Here is an 18,772-nt window from a genome sequence, read left to right on the forward strand (position 1 = left end):
AAACTGTAGCTCTTGTGGGGTGTTCCCTGTCTGCAGTGGTCAGTATCTATTCAAAGTGATCCAAGGAAGGAACAGTGGTGAACTAGGGTCATGGGTGGCCTAGGCTCACTGATGCATGTGGGGAGCGAAGGCTGGCCTGTGTGGTCTAATCAAACAGATGAGCTATTGTACCTCAAATTGCTCCAGAAGGTAATGCTGGTTCTGATAGAAGGTTGTCAGAATACACAGTGCATCGCAGTTTGTTATGTCTGAGACTGCATAGCCGCAGATCAGTCAGGGTGCCTATGCTGACCCCTGTCCGCCTCTGAAAGCACCAACAGTGGGCACATGAGAATCAGAACTGGAACACGGAGCAATGGAAGAAGGTGGCCTGGTCTGATAAATCACATTTTCTTTCACATCACATGAATGGCTTGGCACTTACCTGGGGAACACATGGCACCAGGGTTCACTAAGGAAGATGTTCTGTTGGGAAAACATGGGTCCTGCCATCCATGTGGATGTTACTTTGACCCAAACGTACCACCTAACTTAACATTTTTGCAGACCATGTACATCCTTTCATGAAAATGGTAATCCCTGCTGGCTGTGGCTTTTCACCGGGATAATGCGCCCTTCCACAAAGCAAAAAATGGTTCAGGAATTGTTTGAGAATCTCTCTCTCTCTCTCTCTCTCTCTCTCTCTCTCTCTCTCTCTCTCTCTCTCTCTCTATATATATATATATATATATATATATATATATATATATATATATATATATATATATATATATATATATATATATGTATATATATATATATATATCGCGCGCGCGCGATGCGATAACTCCCCCTAGCGCTGCACACTGTAATGAATCTCAGTCCCTCCACCTCCTCTACCAAAGTGCATCATCTGTGCTCCGCCTGTAAAGGACACTATCATTACAGCCGTCAGATTGCTCGCAATGCATGACAGCGGGTAAATCTGGGTATAGTGTATTGATCATCGGATCATTTTATTGAGGATGTTGGCGTGACCACTAGGTAAGTTTCTACTATACCTATTGTCTTTTCTTTTGTGCTCCCTGCATTGATCTAAATACAAGTGATCACCTTTTGCCGCTAGAAGACACAGCGATGCATGCTTAAAGTTCTCACGCCCCGCTGCTGTCTCTAAAATCATGACATATTTCAGTCATTGCTCATACAGAGTATTGATTGTTGTCCTTATGACAGGGTTACAACGAAAATCATTATTGATGCTTCCTGACGAGACGAATTAACCCGTTATTTTCACCGTGGAAATCATACTACAATACTATCGATACATTACACTTTAGATATAATAACGCTTTAGATGCATCTTATGTAAAATTTCCTCGCATTATAAAAACACATTTTCTTATTGTGCAAAGGGCTGACTTCTTAATACGATCATTAATCTTGTGTCTCATGGCATCGAGCCGCCTGCACAAATGCCTTTGGGTGGAATCACGCTCGCACAGCGTAGAGTGCTTGTAGTAGCTAGCTATTTGTTGGTGTATTTATCGGATGTTAGAGGCAGCGATACCCCTTTTTTAAAGCACATGGTTGGCATTCCATTGACTTGGGTGGTGTATCCATAGAGATGCCCGATTCGTCATAGAATCGTTCTTTTGAGCCGAGTCAAATGTAACCTTTCTGTCTCGAAGTAGCAAAGCAAAGGGATGGATTGACAAAACATTTCATAAAGAGGGACCTTGATAGTTTTACAACTGGGGAAAGTAATGATACTATCTAATAATAGAATGACCACGGAATTATAAAATAAAAATCATTGAGTATGGCTAAATTGTGTTCATATAGGCTACATTAATTGAAATGATCTAGTGTTTATAAAAGTTTTTTTTTTAAATTAGTTAATTTTGTTATTACATTTTCTTTTTGTCTCTTTTTTCTTTTGTTGCATAATGCAACATTGCTTCTGGAGCGCTATGAGCTATGAAACGAATCGGTGAATCTCCTTTCAACCTGTCCATTAAAATGAACTGTCCAAACGAACCGATTCTTTCAAATGAACTGGTCTTTCCAACGCTATCATTTACGCCCATAAGCTACATGCGATTTATGACCTCTTGCGGTTCCCGTTTCATTCCTTCATCACAGAGTGCTCTTTGGCTGAGGGGGTTGCACTCGCATTATTGCAAAATGAAACGAATATACACATTATGTTCTATGTCAAAGCGGATCTTTTTTGTTTTAAATGCGTGGTGGTGCGCATGGAAACAGCGAACGGCTTGCAGGAATGAAACGGCTCATTGTGCCGTTTTTACATAAGGCCTACGTTGTCAGAGGGTAAATTGATGCGTATGTTTAACTTTAATCCTGATTGACTAATGTCCTTTCTTTTGTTTATAGGGTATCGTATTTATGACCCAAAAATGGGTGGGGTTGACGATCTTTAATGGTACACTGGGGTCTGGAGAATTAATATAGAAATGTTCTTTTTTTTCTCTTCTTTTTCATAATCTACAAACACGTATGTATGCTTATTATGATTGTGAGTTTACCATCCTAAATTCACTTTCTTCTCTGGGTTTGTTCTCTAAGCCCAAGTGTGGAATAGGCCTACCAAATCTCAAAAACTGAAATTATGTGAATTAATTTAGTTGAGCACACACAGTTTTCTTCAGATACAGGTGTCCTTACTTACTACAAGTTATTATGTATATGTATATCTTATCTCGCATATCATTTCTATTGCATTGAATGTAGAATCACACATGCTCAAATTTTACATAAATACCCTTCTGTGTGCTTCCTTGTGCCTTGTGGGTTAGAAACTACTTCCAGCTAATGTAGCCTGTAGGCCAGATAATGATGTTGGACCCTTATATCCCTGAATTGTGAAACCCCCAAAAAAGTACTGAACCTTGTGTTGTGTTAGTAACAAATTAGCATACAGATAGTTTAACAGCATGTGCATTTCTGCTATGTGTTGTACGCTGTGTTGCTTTGTCTGATAAACAGTGGAAGAAAGTGCGTGTTTTTCCTTGAAGCACTGGAAATTAGCAACGAGACAGCCTTTCTTGTAAAGCAGACATTTATGTCTTTTGCACATCAGAAAACAACGCACACTTGCAAACTCTGGCTTTTAATCTGTCAGTAAAACTCTTGCATTTTATATCTGACAGCGCATGAATTATGCATTGGCCTATCTAAAAGTTTTATGCCACATGCACTAAAATAACACTAAACTTTATCTCAAGAACACCGCAAAGAAACAGGTCTCCCACATTGTTGTTTGAGTACCTATAATGTATTTATAAACCATCTTTTTATTGCTACAAACACATTTGTCACAGTCATGCACGTCTTTCAAATGGGATTGTTTTATGCTTCAGCGTTTCATTTTTTTCTTAGTTTTTTTTTGAAAAAGTAGCATATACATAAAGGCATATCAGCCTGAAAAAATTGGACTTGATAAAATATTGAGAAACTGACTGACATAAAAACAAACTTCATTTTAATTTAATAATATGATATTATACTGTCCACCACAACATATGTTGACCCATGGCAACAATTCCAAAGGCTTCTTCAAACAGCACCCGGCGAAGGAGCGTTAACAAGACTTATGACAGGGAAAGCCTAGCTGTAAAATGCGTCAATAGAGCTTGTGTTGGCCTTAGCTGCAATCACTGCTAACCATACAAGCATGGGGTGTTTTTACAGTGAGATGAAGAGCGATGGGAAAGATGATGGGCTAGTCAGCCAGCGTCAGTGGCCTTTCAGTCATGGAAAGCTGTAAGCACTCTTAAAAAAAATACTTTTTGTTTGCAGTGATGATATATAAGAACTGTTTCGGTGTTTTCCATTTGTTCCAAACATAGTCTTAGCCATACATATGGCACACTTACCTGGAAACACTTCAAGAATTTTAAAGTCGTCATCTGATTGGTTGAATTTTACAGGATGTCCACGAGACGTGTGTTGTGTACCAGTATCAACTAAACGCCGGGTTTGCAAATGTATGTGAAGTTTGCTACTCCATTGTTGCAGTAAACTTGCACAACGTTATTGAATGAATAGTTTATAGATGCACGCCGGTCTTTTATTGCAGGGACATCAATTTTTCTTTTTAATGCCCCTGAAATTCCACTGGTGGTTAAGGTTCTACATGCAACCTTCAATGCTAATCTTTATTATTTAGAGAGTATGAAGTACTCAACAGAACTCAAAAAAGGTGTTGCTTGTATCTAGAAATAATAAGCAAAGTACTTGTATAAAGAATAATGCGGATTTATACAGCTAGGTTAAAATTATAGCCATCCAAATACTACAGAAGTGTGGTGTTGCTGAGGCTGTGAGCTTGAGAGTTGCCAGTTTCACAAGCGCATGAATGAAGTGCTTTAGGAATGAAAGCCCATCTAGTAAATGAGGACTACACTATGAAGTAGTCTTATATAAACAGCAGCTTTTATGATGTTTTTGACTGCTATTCCTGTGTGTGTGTGTGTGTGTGTGTGTGTGTGTGTGTGTGTGTGTGTGTGTGTGTGTGTGTGTGTGTGTGTGTGTGTGTGTGTGTGTGTGAGCCTGTTTATGTGGTTTATGAGGACACAAATTTGTATAACTACATGGGTATTACACTGGTATTACACTATAAAGGTGGTTTATGAGGACATATCAAATGTCCTCATAATTCAAATGGCCTTAAAAACATACTAATTTTTGTTTTTTTGAGAAAGTAAAAATGCAGAATGTTTCCTGTGATGGGTAGGTTTAGGGGCAGGGGCAGTGTAAGGGGATAGACAATACGGTTTGTACAGTATAAAAACCATTACGCCTATGGAGAGTCCCTGTAAACCACATAGACCAACATGTGTGTGTGTGTGTGTGTGTGTGTGTGTGTGTGTGTGTGTGTGTGTGTGTGTGTGTGTGTGTGTGTGTGTGTGTGTGTGTGTGTGTGTGTGTGTGTGTGTGTGTGTGTGTGCGCGCGCGTGTGTGTGTGTGTGTGGGTGTGGTGGTTTCCCCACATCTACTGTTTAGAGACAGATAGTTGGAGGAAGAGAGCTGTTCTGTGTAGGACTGGAGTGTGCTGGCTAAATATAGAGCTACCAATGTTTCTGACACAATTATTTAATTTCCATCTGGCTTCAACACCCAGATTAAAGTGAGCAAGGCTCTATAATGCAATTTTTCTATTTCGTAATCCACTCGCTGTGCCTCTCCTCTGTCCATTGCACCATAATATGCACACAAATTTAGGAGAACCTCCAGGATAATCTTGGAGAAAAGCCAGTGTGTGTTGAAGACATTTATTAATATCAGTGGCAGGGAATTGTTAGGATAAGGGAGAAATGGTATTTGTATATATTGCAAGCCAGAATCAAACCTGTGCCACCCATAACACCAGTACCATTGCTTGTTTTTTTTAAATGGACATTAGTACATTAAAAATCAGCATGAAATGTGAATTTAAAGTCAGCATGATTTTTCCCCCCCTATTGTGATCTGCACGAAACAGCTTCTCAGACATGAAAAAATGTGACTTGATTTTGTCCATCGGGAATTTATTTGATCGCCGGTTGTGGTTTGCTATTGCAGTGAAATCAAGTGAGTGAGGTTGTCCCACCCTTGTGCCGAAAATTTTTTGTCAGATAAGTTAAGAGATGTAAAAATGAAAAATTAAGAGGGAACATGAATTTAAAAAAATAATGATATGCATGGATAAATAATTTATAATAAACACTGCATTATTCCATAAAAATAAGAATCATGGTGAATTTAACATTAACTTTGCAATAGTGTTAGCAGATATTTGCAGATATGTATAAATGATCTCCCATGTATATAATTTCATATGTAATATAAACATATACTGTTTTATGTTGGTCTGCATTATGTCAATTTATGTGTTCTGGCTTTTATGTGTCAGTCACATTGGCTCAATCTGAAGACTACAGTGTATTTTTTTTTCTCTACTTCTGTTCCTTTCACTCTCACTGTCCCTCCCCCCTTCGCTCTCGTTCTTTCTGCTTTCTGATTCTGCCTGTCTTGTATTCTTGTTTAGTAGGTGAAGAAATGTTATTGTTCTGCCTTTGATCACCCATGACTGCCTCTAGGGCAAGGCAAATGTGAAAGTCTTGCATGTGCAATGCATGTGTGTTTCTACATGTCTGTATGATATGCATTACTCAGCGCTTTGAGCATATGTGAAAGGCTACGTTGGCTGAGTGGGCCTCTCTGTCAAATGACGTGTCTTAGCTCTGTAGGTGTAATGGCTGTGAAAATCTGAGTTTTGATGGCTAAATGTAAAAGCCTCCGGGGACTCTCCTGCTCCAGTTAGCACTACATTCTGACTATATGCTCTAATAGCAACTGCCCATCAGCTCACATTAAAATATGCCACTGTTTCTGCAGCGGATGACTTACTTTCTTCTGCGGAACAGAAAATTCCACATTTATTGCAGCATTCACTTCAAACATTAGTCAGTTTGTAAAAGGACTAAGTAGATGTTCAGAGCCATGAAATTCTTGTGAATGTAATGGTTAAGATACTGTGCCAGTGAGATATGAGGCCCAGATATAGACTAATGTTACGATTTGCGACCCAGAAGATATTTTGAAGAATGTTTTAACTGTTGCCTTTTACTCTAAGCGACATCACCCCTTTTGGCTTTCATTGTATGGGCAAAAAAAAGGCATTTATAAAATATATTTTGTATTTGGCTATCTATAGGCACCCTAGCGGCAGCAGATGTAATTTGCAGCCAGGGTCATAGTTAGGCCAATCACATCATAGAGTCGGGGGGCAGGCTTAACATAATGACCAAAGAGTTGCGACAGTTCTGCGTGAATTGCCTGCTGCTTGTAAACAAAGAAGATTGTTGCTGCTGGCGAACAGTGGTTTTTCGAATTGGCTTTGGCCGCAACTCTGGAAGACTTAGAGTTTAGCTTTTCTTTGAGAAAAGAACAAAGAATGCCACTGAAGTTTTTTATTTCATATACATTTAAAAAATCATGCTCTGACTGTCACCTTCCAATTCTGATTGGTTGTGGCGCTATCCTATTGCATGAAGAGGGAATTTGAAAGACAACCGTTTATCCGGTCCCTCGAAATAAGCCTTGCCAGTGGTGTGTTCCCAGATCTTGATATGGGTCTGGCTTGTCAGGCGAATTTTGTGTTCCACAGAGAAAAGCAGTCATTGGAATGATATGAGGATGAGTCAATTATTTTATGTAAATGATGACAATTTTTGTTTTGGGTTAAAGGGTTAGTTCACCGAAAAATACAATTTCTTTCATTAATGACTCACCCCAATGTCGTTCCCCGGAAGACCTCAGTTCATCCTCAGAACACAGTTTAAGATATTTTAGATTTAGTCCGAGGGCTTTCTATCCTTTGAATGTAAGTGTATGCACACTTTGCTGTCCACGTCCAGAAGGTAATGAAAAACATCATCAGAATTGTCCATATGTGACATCCGTTGGTTAGTTAGACTCTTTTGAAGAATCGAAAATACATTTTGGTCCAAAAATAACAAAAGCTACGACTTTATTCAGTATTTTCTTCTCTTCCGTGTTCCTCAAATAAAGATTTAAACGGTCATTAATCAGCTGATTCGGATCACCAATGTCACGTGATTTCAGCAGTTTGACATCTTTACACGCGATCCAAATCATGAATCAATACGCTGATTCATGACCGTTTCAATCTTTATTTGAGGAACACGGAAGAGAAGACAATGCTGAATAAAGTCGTAGTTTTGTTATTTTTGGACCAAAATTTATTTTCGATGCTTCAAAAGAGTCTAACTATAACCAACTGTCGTCACATATGGACAAATTTGATGATGTTTTTCATTACCTTCTGGACGTGGACAGCAAGTGTGCATACACTTACATTCAAAGAACAGAAGCCCTCGGCCTAAATCTAAAATATCTTAAACTGTCTTCCGAGGATGAACGGAGGTCTTACGGGTGTGGAACGACATTAGGGTGAGTCATTAATGAAAGAAATTTCATTTTTGGGTGAACTAACCCTTTAAATATCTCTTTATAATTGAAAAAAGCAGAGAGAGGTTTTATTATCACAAATCAGTGTACAGTCTCACAGTATACAGAAGGATACTTCCTATGGACAGATTTTGTTTTCCTTTAGTTTTTTCTGTGTAAACTTCTGATAAAATTGCTATTCTGTGATATATGTAAACAATAATGTACTGTATCTGAAAGACAAGGGATACATCTCAATAAAAATACAAATAAAAAGCACAGAGAAAAAAAAGATTAGGCACAAGATTTGTTTGGAAATAAGCTGAACAGGCCTGCTGTTCGGTTCTCCAATTTATTGTTTATCTGAACTCTGAAAACTGATTAAAGTCAACAGAGTAAGCCTGGTAAGATTAGAAAACGATTCACTCTTAATTAGGAATGTGTGTATCCCAATAATAGAATGAATATTGTAAGCAGATTTCAGATTTTCAACTGCCTCTGAACAGTTCAACTAGACAGATCACGTATCAAAGTCTTTAAAACCATGCATTCCTGCTTCTTACAAAAGAGATTTATTTGGCCTGTGAAATATGCAGCAACCCATGAGTTGTCTCCAGAATAGTAATGGATCGACACACACAGTGTTAAAAAAACTGTGATAAGAACCCTGACTGAAGTTATTAAACATTTGGCTGTAATTGCTTTCTTCTCCTTTATGATAGGATATAATAACATAAAAATACCAAGCCCCCAGCTTCCTTAACTTGATACACTTTTTGTTAGTACATATGAGTTTACATGGAGTAACTTTAGAGGAATTCTTTGTGTGTGTGTGTGTGTGTGTGTGTGTGTGTGTGTGTGTGTGTGTGTGTGTGTGTGTGTGTGTGTGTGTGTGTGTGTGTGTGTGTGTGTGTGTGTGTGTGTGTGTGTGTGTGTGTGTGTGTGTGTGTGTGTGTGTGTGTGTGTGTGTGTGTGTGTGTGTGTGTGTGTGTGTGTGTGTGTGTGTGTGTGTGTGTGTGTGTGTGTGTGTGTGTGTGTGTGTGTGTGTGTGTGTGTGTGTGTTTAGGGCACTATGAGGTAACCCCAGTGGAATGCTATGTGTGCTTGTCCAGGTCAGATTTCTCCCATTGATGAGAGAAATGAAGACTTGAAAGTGGTCAGTGCTATCTTGGCAAACTGACATACAACACATTGATCAGGAACATAATTTATCTGTAGATTACCTGTAAATTCTTAGATAAACTGCAGGGGACTGTCATCCCATTCAAGGGAAACCACAAGCTCTTTCTACAGTACAAAGCTTACTAATCATTCTTTTCTGATTTCAAGAGGATGTTCTGAATATCTAAATATACAGATGTTGATAGACTTAAAGAATAAAGTATATATTTGGGTATATATTTGCAGTGAACGTTTAGTTAGCCTAAATGTATTAAAGTTCAGGTAGGCAATTTCAGAGAGGCTAGCATTAGCAAGCTAGCTTTAAAAGCATTAGATCCCACCCTCCCTTCAGAGCATCTCCGAAGCCACGCCTCCTTCAAAACACATGAAGCACACCACCAGTGCAGAGAAAGATTTCCACCACCGGAGGAAAGATATGCAGTATTAAAATAATCATGCTTTACACACATGACGCTCTTCCCAACTGGACTGCCTTTTTTTACGGCTACCGCTGAGTTCCCACGGGACTTCAGCGCGAGATACAGCTAGCCGTCTAAAACACTGTTTAGATGAATCTAAACAATGGCTAAGAGGCTAAACGCATCTCGTTGTCATGTAAGGGCCCTGTTCATGTTGGACAGACATTTTAATTGCATTTTGACTCTGTTAAGAGGCACACAGACACCCTTTTACGTCTATGCCCCCATAGCTGCCGTTTTAGCTGAGTGGGGGCTCTGGGCATTAACTGTAATAACTCTGTGTTGCAAGCACAAATCCGGTTCGTTTTTTTTTTTTCTTCCTATAGACTTACAAAGGTATAACGATCAAGATAAACTTAAAAATTCCCCGGAGTTGTACTTTAAAGCACATAACATTGGAATAATAATGAGCATACACAACTTACAGAGCTCTTGTCTCACCTGACTGCTGCAAATTCATTTTGGCATAGACAATGTTGCCATAGAAACGCATAATTCTGAGTACAAGGACATGAACCGCTTTCTCTCAGACATAGAATGTCACAGGTTGCCATCTCTTAATAATGGTTTTGCCGCAAACGCAGCATAAGAACGTTATTTTGACTCAGGAGGAGCTGTAAAAGGCAGCTGCTGTTTGTTTGTGGTGCTCTGTGACTGTCTACAACTCTGCATAGGCTCATAACATGCTGATTATGTGCGATGTCTGCACGAGCAGGGTGTGGAAATATGTAGGCAGGTAGGTAAGACATCCAATCATTGCATTTGGACCGAATGCAATGTTTGGACAATTAATTTTTTTTTATCCTGAGACTTTCATAGAAGATATATGTATATGTAATGCTTAGAACACTATTATTGATTGTTATCAGGATGTGAAGAAAGTTTCGACCAGTATAACAAAAAATTCTACATTTGAGAGCATGTTATAGGCTATGTCATTTTATAGTCAGTTTATGACAGCGCTACTGTAGCACGCATCACCATAGACAAGCAGCTGAGTATCTCTTCAGCAAACTGTCACAAATTAAAGTGAAAATAAGTCACTGACGCTCTACACAATCCTCATCATTAAAGGTAAAGAAACTAAACAATCTTACTTGTGCTAGTGCCATTGCAGGCTTTGATTTGGAATTTAGCTGATCAGTAATGCAGCTCATATTTGTTGATTTTTGTGACGTGAACTTCATTAAATCTGCATGTAGCGGTGGAATTGATGATCAGATTGATATCCGTTTTGCGGAGACACTTTTATGTAAATGGAGTTTCAAACACTCCGTCTGCCATTGTTTGAACAAACAGGTAATTTAACTTGATTTAATTACAAATTCTGCTGAATAGTTAGCCAAAAATAGAAAGATCTGTCATTAAACTGGCACAGTCCTTAACTTATTTTCTATAGGGAACAGCTGATGTATCAGTAGCCAATGAGCTAGCTGCTCAACTTTTCAATAATTGGTCAGAATTTGCTATTGGAGTGCTTTCAGAAACCCTCCACCTTCCCTAGCTCCACCTGTATAGATCCGCTATGAGTAAATCAGCATGTCCCCCTTGCTCACCGCAGCGTGTAATGTATGTATTGTCAATAGCAAGTCCCATACTTGCTCTGCAGCAGCATAGCAGATCTATTCTGCCAAGACCATACATATCAACACTGTCATATCCATTACTATGCCAAACACTCATGACAGATAATTAATTAATTGAGGCCCCCAAAATGTATGTGTATATGGCAGGAAACGTGAGAGGAAGAAAGTATATTGCAGAATTCCAGCATGATGGTTTAATGCAAGTTACTTGTGATGGAATAAATTTGCTGTGCCATGCTGTGATCAAATTTTTAGTCCTGTAAATCTGCTTATAGGTGTGTATACAGTATGTGTGTGATTTGTGAGTGTGTTGATGTGTTGCTTGCTTGCTTTGAGGTTGCACTATAGCATGTTTGTGTGCACTCCAAATGAGTAATTTGTGAGTGGATAAATCAATGCACAAGGTCTGTCCTGGAAGTCTCATTATAAAGCGTTTATAATCTAGGCTTGCTAGCCTCATGTGACTCTTTAATGACAGTGTGATGTTCAAAGTTTTTTCTTCCAGAATAACTGTTTATATTTTTTCCAGGGCTTATGAGTAACATCTCATGGCATGTGATTGAATGGGGTTGGAAAACACGTCGTCTTTGTGTGGTGGTGTAGTCTCACAATTTCAAAGATCAAATTTAAAGTAACACAATGAGACCTTGCACCTAACAGTCAGTGCAGAATTCCCTGAAGGTTAAGAACTGAGGGCCAAAAAGGCTCAAACAGAACAGATCAGCTAAGAAAAATATCTTTCACAAGAGTTCAAGTGAGCGGGCAATGGGGGCATGGCAATGAAAAGGAATAGTTGAATAGCAATGAACTGCAGTTGATATCCTAAGGATCACATCTTCCATTCGTTAATAATTTATAACTAGCAGATATATTCCAGCTACGATGGAGGAAGCGGAAGGGAAATGTGTTTTTTTTTCTTACCTGAACTGGCTAAAGTTGTGTAGTACTGAACTAAAAGCACCTTGAGGTTGTTGATGCTAGAAGAGATGCTCTACAGTGCTTTAGGCTTTGCTGCCTGTTTCTGTACTGAATGTATTTGTTGTCACTGCATTGGAGAAAAGCAATGTAAAAAGAAGTATGAAAAGTGGGCTGTTAGTTTTTTTGTTTTTGTTTGTTTGTTTGTTTTGGGGTTTTTTTGGTTGACAACTGTGAAGACTTTATTATTCAATTTGTCCTTTCTATGCCTGAGCAATTTGCAGTGTTTCATTTACAGTGGCAGTCACTGCTTTCCTTGCTTATCTAGAAAGGTTTATACATTATTGTTAATAAATTATTCTTCTATGAAGAAAGTGAATGGGTTTTTTTTTAACTGATTTGAGAGGCTGATTTGAGACTTGACCTTTTTCGTGCTCACAATTCAATTATGTACATTATTATAACATGATTGTATTGTATATATGGTATAAGCTATGGTAACCTCTTCCTTTCTCTCTCTCTCTCTCTCTCTCTCTCTCTCTCTCTCTCTCTCTCTCTCTCTCTCTCTCTCTCTCTCTCTCTCTCTCTCTCTCTCTCTCTCTCTCTCTCTCTCTCTCTCTCTCTCTCTCTCTCTCTCTCTCTCTCTCTCTCTCTCTCTCTCTCTCTCTCTCTCTCTCTCTCTCTCTCTCTCTCTCTCTCTCTCTAGGTTAATGATAGAGAACAAAAAGCCCCTAGAGACGATCCTGTCATCTTGCGCAACTTCATGTATGTCCTGATCACCTTCTGCACTTTCACTGTCTCTGCATTCCTTCCTCCGCTGTGTTAAACCAATCACAGCACAGACAGTATTGCCATGGACACGGATTCCATCCACTCGGGTTATTCCCACCAATCCAACAGGTCACGAGGGTCAAACAAACAGAGGTAAAGTGCAGAACTGCGCCGCGCATTCACATACACATGCATACACACCATCTCTTTCTCATGTATCTCACTCTTGGGTTTTTTTCTTCCAGATTTATTCATGCAGAAAATGTATATTGTCATCATGAAAAGCTTTTGCATTTTTTCCAAGCTATAAGTGTATTAACTAAATAGTTTGTTGTGTGAAATGATTCTGTTGCTCATTAGTGACGGGATGTCTTTAATTACTTCAGACAGTGAGAATTTGCCTCTGATGATTCTAAATTATTACTTTGAAAAGGTAATCAAAGATGTTCAGTCAGTATTTCTTCATTAAAATTAATAGTACTCTCACAAATATAGTTAAAATGAAATATGAGATGAAGACGATGTTTGTAGAAAAGTGTAATTCTACAAACAAAATAAGGCCCGTTAGGTTGAACTTCAAGATTAGGTGCAAAACAATTGTGAGAGGTTTCTTATCATAAATAATTTTTAATGCTTATATGACACTTTTTGCTCATGGATTTGTGTGGAATTTTGATTTCTGTGAGCTGAGCCAGAGATTTCACAAATTCTCCGAGGTCTGCTTGTCAGTGCTTTCTGATATGCTTTAAATGCTTTTAGACTGTGTTGACCCCACCCACAGTAATTAGGCAGTTATTTATTGAGCTACACTATTGTTAGGTTTCCTATAAAACTGTGTGAAAGGCCCAAACAGGCCTGTGGAATTCCAGCATGAAAGCAGAGAATGTGTGTCTTCAATGAGAAAGCCACAAATGTCCTCTTTCTGTTGGCTTTCAAAAATCCTGACACTTTTTTGTTTTGTAAAAATGATAGTTTAAACAATGATTTTTAAAACGTATATTTTTCACACACCACTTTCAGACTGTCTATTTCTCTCTGTCTATGTAACCTGTATCATACACTTTCCCTTGGCTCAGTGGGCAGGCTCAAAAAATTTTTGTCCAATTTCCAAATGAAGCTGAGCTCCGCATTTGACATCAAAACACATTTATAATGTCTGGGTGGGGACGGACACCTCAGTGTTTCACCAGGGGCTATCATGCTGCCTCTCCCATTCAGCCTCAACACCCAGTTTATATAACTTCTAATTACAATCCCATGCTTCCTGCAGGGTATTTACAATACTGCAATACACACAAAGTTGTCTGCACTGATGGGAAAATGGGCTTTGTTGTTTTATTCATTGATTGCATTTTTAAATAATGTCTTAGGGAATTCAGTGCCAAGACCTTTAGCAATGTTAAAAGCAAAATAAATATGTGTTATCATAAGATACATTCGGTACATTATGAAAATATAACCTGAGAAAGTATATCATTTCCCATATCAAAGCACCACTGTAGACATCGGTGCCCAACCCAAAATGCAGAGTTAGTTCACCCAAAAAGTCTGTCATTATTTACTCACCCTCATGTCATTCCAAACCCGTAAGACCTTCGCTCATCTTCGGAACACAAATTAAGATATTTTTTATGAAATCCGAGAGCTCTCTGATTCCTCCATAGACAGCCATTTAATGACCACTTTCAAGGAACAGGAGGTAGGAAAGACATCATTAAAATAGTCCATGTGACTCCAGTGGTTCCACCTTAATTTTATGAAGCGACGGGAATACTTTTTGTGTGCAAAAAAACCAAACAAAAACAACGACTATATTCAACAATCTCTTCTATTCTTCTGTTGACGAAGTAAATGCACGTCAGAAAGCCAGCTTACCATTGGCCGACGCTGTTCACGTGAGCTCCACGACACAGTAGCTTGCCAATGGTGAGCTGCCGTTCTGCCGTAGAAATCAGAAATTCTGCACTGTTTACACTACGTCAACAGGATAGGAGAATGGCACAGATGAGAAGAGACTGTTGAATAAAGTTTTTATTTTGGTTTGTTTTCATCACTTGAAAGTGGTCAATAAATTGCTGTCTGGGATCAGAAAGCTCTTGGACTTCATAAAAAATATTTTAATTTGTGTTCCGAAGATGAACGAAGGTCTTACGGGTTTGGAACGACTTGAGTGTGAGTAATTAATGACAGAAATGTCATGATGGGTGAACTAACCCTTTAACATTGCCATATCCATTACCATGCCAGTTTCAGAGAGTTGTCATGACAAATCGTTTTTTAAAAATAATTTATTCATATAGTATATAGTTGTCTGCAACGTTTGGTCTTGAACTTTTTACTTTGTTGTATGTTGTAGCAGCTGTTTGGCTTAGTCCCTCCGGCTCAGCTGTAAATATGTTCTATAATACAACACAATCTCTACCGAGCATACCCACTATTCCCAGGCTGTCCAGGATTAGAGTAAAGCAAAAGGTGGGAGTCTGTGATGACTAGCTGTAAAAGGACGGGAGCTTTTTATTGGTTGTATTGGAATTAATGTTTTAATATAAGTTATTTTAGCCAATCAAAACATGTTAACTGTTAACCAGCCTTCAAACTTAAAGGGACAGTTCACCCAAAAGTGGTTTAGTCCCATTGTTTACTCACCCCCAAATCTGTATGAATCTTTTGTGTTCAACAGTAGAAAGTAATTCATACAAGTAAGGAACAACTTGAGGGTGAGTAAATATTGTCAGAATTTTGATTTTTGATCAGAGAGTCGCTTTAGAAAAGTATAGTTGAGTGGCTGTCAGCTAGAGGGTCATGACCAGGGGCGTAGCACCAAATTTTGGGCCCTGGGTACAAACCATCTTGCTGGGCCCCCGTACCATGTATCTGTATGTATAGAAAACTGACTTCTAAGGCCCCTCCCCTGCCTCGGGCCCTGGTTACTCAGTACCCTTTATCCCCCCAGTCCCACGCCCCTGGTCATGACCGCAAAAGAGGTCACATAACTCTTCTGACAGGGTCACGGATTGCAAAAAAGCAATGATTACTTATTGTATTGTACTATATATATATATATATATAATCTTTATATTTTATGTATCTTTATATTTTATAAACTTATATACTATAAAAGGTATATATTTTGAATTCAATTCAATTCACAATTATTTTTATAGCGCTTTTCAAAGTGCATATTGTTTCAAAGCAGCTTTAAATGTCAATACATTTAAACTAAAAATAAACTATATAGACCATTTTTTTAAATGCAAAAACACAACACAAGCTAAAACGAAAACTGAAATTAAAATGAAATCTTATTCAAAATATAACTAAAAATTTAAATATTAAATATAAGCATATTACTAGGATATTGGCATTAGTTCTTATAAAGCACTTATTAATGTCTTATTCTTCATCCCTTAAGCATACCCAATAACTAAACTTAACAACTACCTTACTAACTATTAATAAACAGAAATTAAAAGTTTATTGAGGCAGAAGTCATAGTTAATAGTAAAACTGAAAATTGGACCCTGATCTAAAGTGTCACCAGTGCTTTTTGTTTTTAAAATAAAAATGGTAAAATAAATTACTTTAAAAAAAAGTCATGATGCAATTTGTTTTGTGCTGAGAATTTTTATTAGCTATAAAGCTGAGAACCACTGGTATAGTTTATTTTTCTCCAGTTGAAATATTCAAATGCCAGGTGCATCTGCTGACATCTCGAAAACCTAGTTTAGCTGCATAAGGTATCAATATGGCAAAATCAAACTCTATTGAAATCAGTTGTCAGTCACATCTTCCATGTACAACACTATTTTTGTGGAGTCCCAAATCAGTATTTTGTGAGGTGCTATGCCTGTTATGATGCTGCTTTTGTAGGAAGAAGGCACTAGGTTGTGAAATGACTTACATCAGTTACTGTAAAAATATCATTGCAAACATCGACAGCGTGAGATTGAGGGCGGTCTTTGCAGATATTTGCAGTTATTTGTCTGATAGAATTTGTGTATGGACACTAGTGCTGTATTTGTTTGTTTACCAGTTTTGTTTTATTCTAAGGCTTACCAGACATTAGCTATGACGAGAGAGAGAGAGAGAGAGAGAGAGAGAGAGAGAGAGAGAGAGAGAGAGAGAGAGAGAGAGAGAGAGAGAGAGAGAGAGAGAGAGAGAGAGAGAGAGAGAGCTGTGCTTGGATTAGGGTCGTCACAGCTCACTGAACCTAACCCAGTTTGCACCAGATGCTCCAGCTAGGGCAAGAACGAGACGGCGCTAGAGGAAGCCAGCGCGTGTCAGTGAGAGGATGAAGAGGGAGAATGATGATGGTGGTTATCCTGTCATTAGTGTGAGAGTGTTTCCCTGCTCCCATCACCATGGCGACAGCATTTCCCTCACCTCCGTCGCTGTGTGTGTCTCTCTCGTGCAGTGAACGCAGCAGCAGGGATCGGCACAAATCACACAGCCGTGACAGCAGCAGCCGCTCAGACAAAAATGTCACCATCAGTGCATCGTCAGTCCAGCCACAGCAGCCGGATCAAGGCTCCGCCCCCACAGATGCCCAGGTGAGCCAGACACTGAGAGGATGTGATAATATCACCATTGTGCTCTTGATTTAGATCTCTTAAGTTACTCCAGAGGAAATGAACCTGTAAATTGCTCGAATAAATTAAACCAGTCCCACTTTTCAAGGATTAGAATAAAGCGATGGGGGGCCGAGGCTGGGAACTGTGACGACATCATTGGATCATATTGGAATTAATGTTTTAATACTAAAAATATTTTGGCAAAGAAAATTTTATGTAATATCCATTATATTTGTTTTTATAAAAATGTAATATTACACTACCTTTCAAATAATTGGACTGACTACTTTAAAATATATATATATATATACTTTTATTCAGCAATTATGCATTAATAAAAAGTGACAGTAAAGACACTTGTAATGTTACATTTTTATTTCAAATAAATGCTGTTTTATTAATTTTATTATCAAAGAATCCTTAAGAAATGTATCAAGTTTCCACAATTAAGCAGCTGTTTCAACATTGATGATAATGATTGAATAAAAAATACTTCTTGAGCAGCAAATCAGCATATTAGAATATTTTTTTAGAGGATCATGTGACAGAATGAAGAATGGATGCTGCTGAAAATTCACTTTTGCCATCACATGATTAAATTATTATTAGTTTTTAAATATATTAAAATAAGCCATCACATTAGTAAATTATTATTATTATTATTAAAATATGAACAAGCCATATTTTCAATATATGTTCAATATATTTAATAATATTTCACAATATTACTGTTTTACTGTATTTTCAATCAAATAAATCCAGCTTTGGTGATAATAATAGGCCCCTATTATAAACATTACCGACCCCAAAACCTTTGAACGCTACTGTAAAAATTTGTATAATTGTATTTTTTATTTTATTTAATGAGGTTAAATTAATTATCTATTCATTATCTTATTCGTTGCGCTCATTGCAAATGCACAATAAAAATAGGCACACATCTTATATATATATATATATATATATATATATATATATATATATATATATATATATATATATATATATATATATATATATACAACGAGCGCAATTGTTTTAACTCATTAAAATGTTAAACTAAAAGATGTAACTCATTTTTATTTTTTTATTTACTATAAAATGTTTATTATATAAGTGAGACATCTTTGAAAAAAATATCAGTAACACTTGCAGCCTATATGATGTATATTAAAATGAATGCAGTCATTATGCCTTATAATGTACTTTCAATGCATTGTGTGTGTATATATATATATATATATATGAGACAGTATGTGATGTCAAACATGGGGAGCATCTGTCATATTGAGCTCTACCTCTGTAAACACTAGCCATAGTTAAAGAGGATAAC

General features: G+C 37.7%; 1 protein-coding gene across 3 annotated transcripts in view; it reads left to right on the forward strand.

The window, feature by feature from the left end:
• Nucleotides 1-879: 879 nt before the first annotated feature.
• The window catches only part of vangl1 (VANGL planar cell polarity protein 1), a 36,487-nt gene continuing 18,594 nt past the window's right edge, over nucleotides 880-18,772 (forward strand). For 2 of the 3 annotated variants that reach the window (XM_067444067.1, XM_067444065.1), the window contains exons 1-3: nucleotides 880-1,023; nucleotides 12,804-13,021; nucleotides 17,283-17,418. In XM_067444067.1, coding sequence (XP_067300168.1) covers nucleotides 12,951-13,021; nucleotides 17,283-17,418 — 207 coding nt within the window. In that variant the 5' untranslated portion in view covers nucleotides 880-1,023; nucleotides 12,804-12,950. Of the gene's footprint in view, nucleotides 1,024-2,215; nucleotides 2,314-12,803; nucleotides 13,022-17,282; nucleotides 17,419-18,772 lie in introns of those variants that run through there. The other variant, XM_067444066.1, reaches the window with a different exon arrangement.

This window comes from Pseudorasbora parva, chromosome 5 (genome assembly GCF_024679245.1).
Source record: "Pseudorasbora parva isolate DD20220531a chromosome 5, ASM2467924v1, whole genome shotgun sequence".
Taxonomy (NCBI): Eukaryota; Metazoa; Chordata; class Actinopteri; order Cypriniformes; family Gobionidae; genus Pseudorasbora; species Pseudorasbora parva.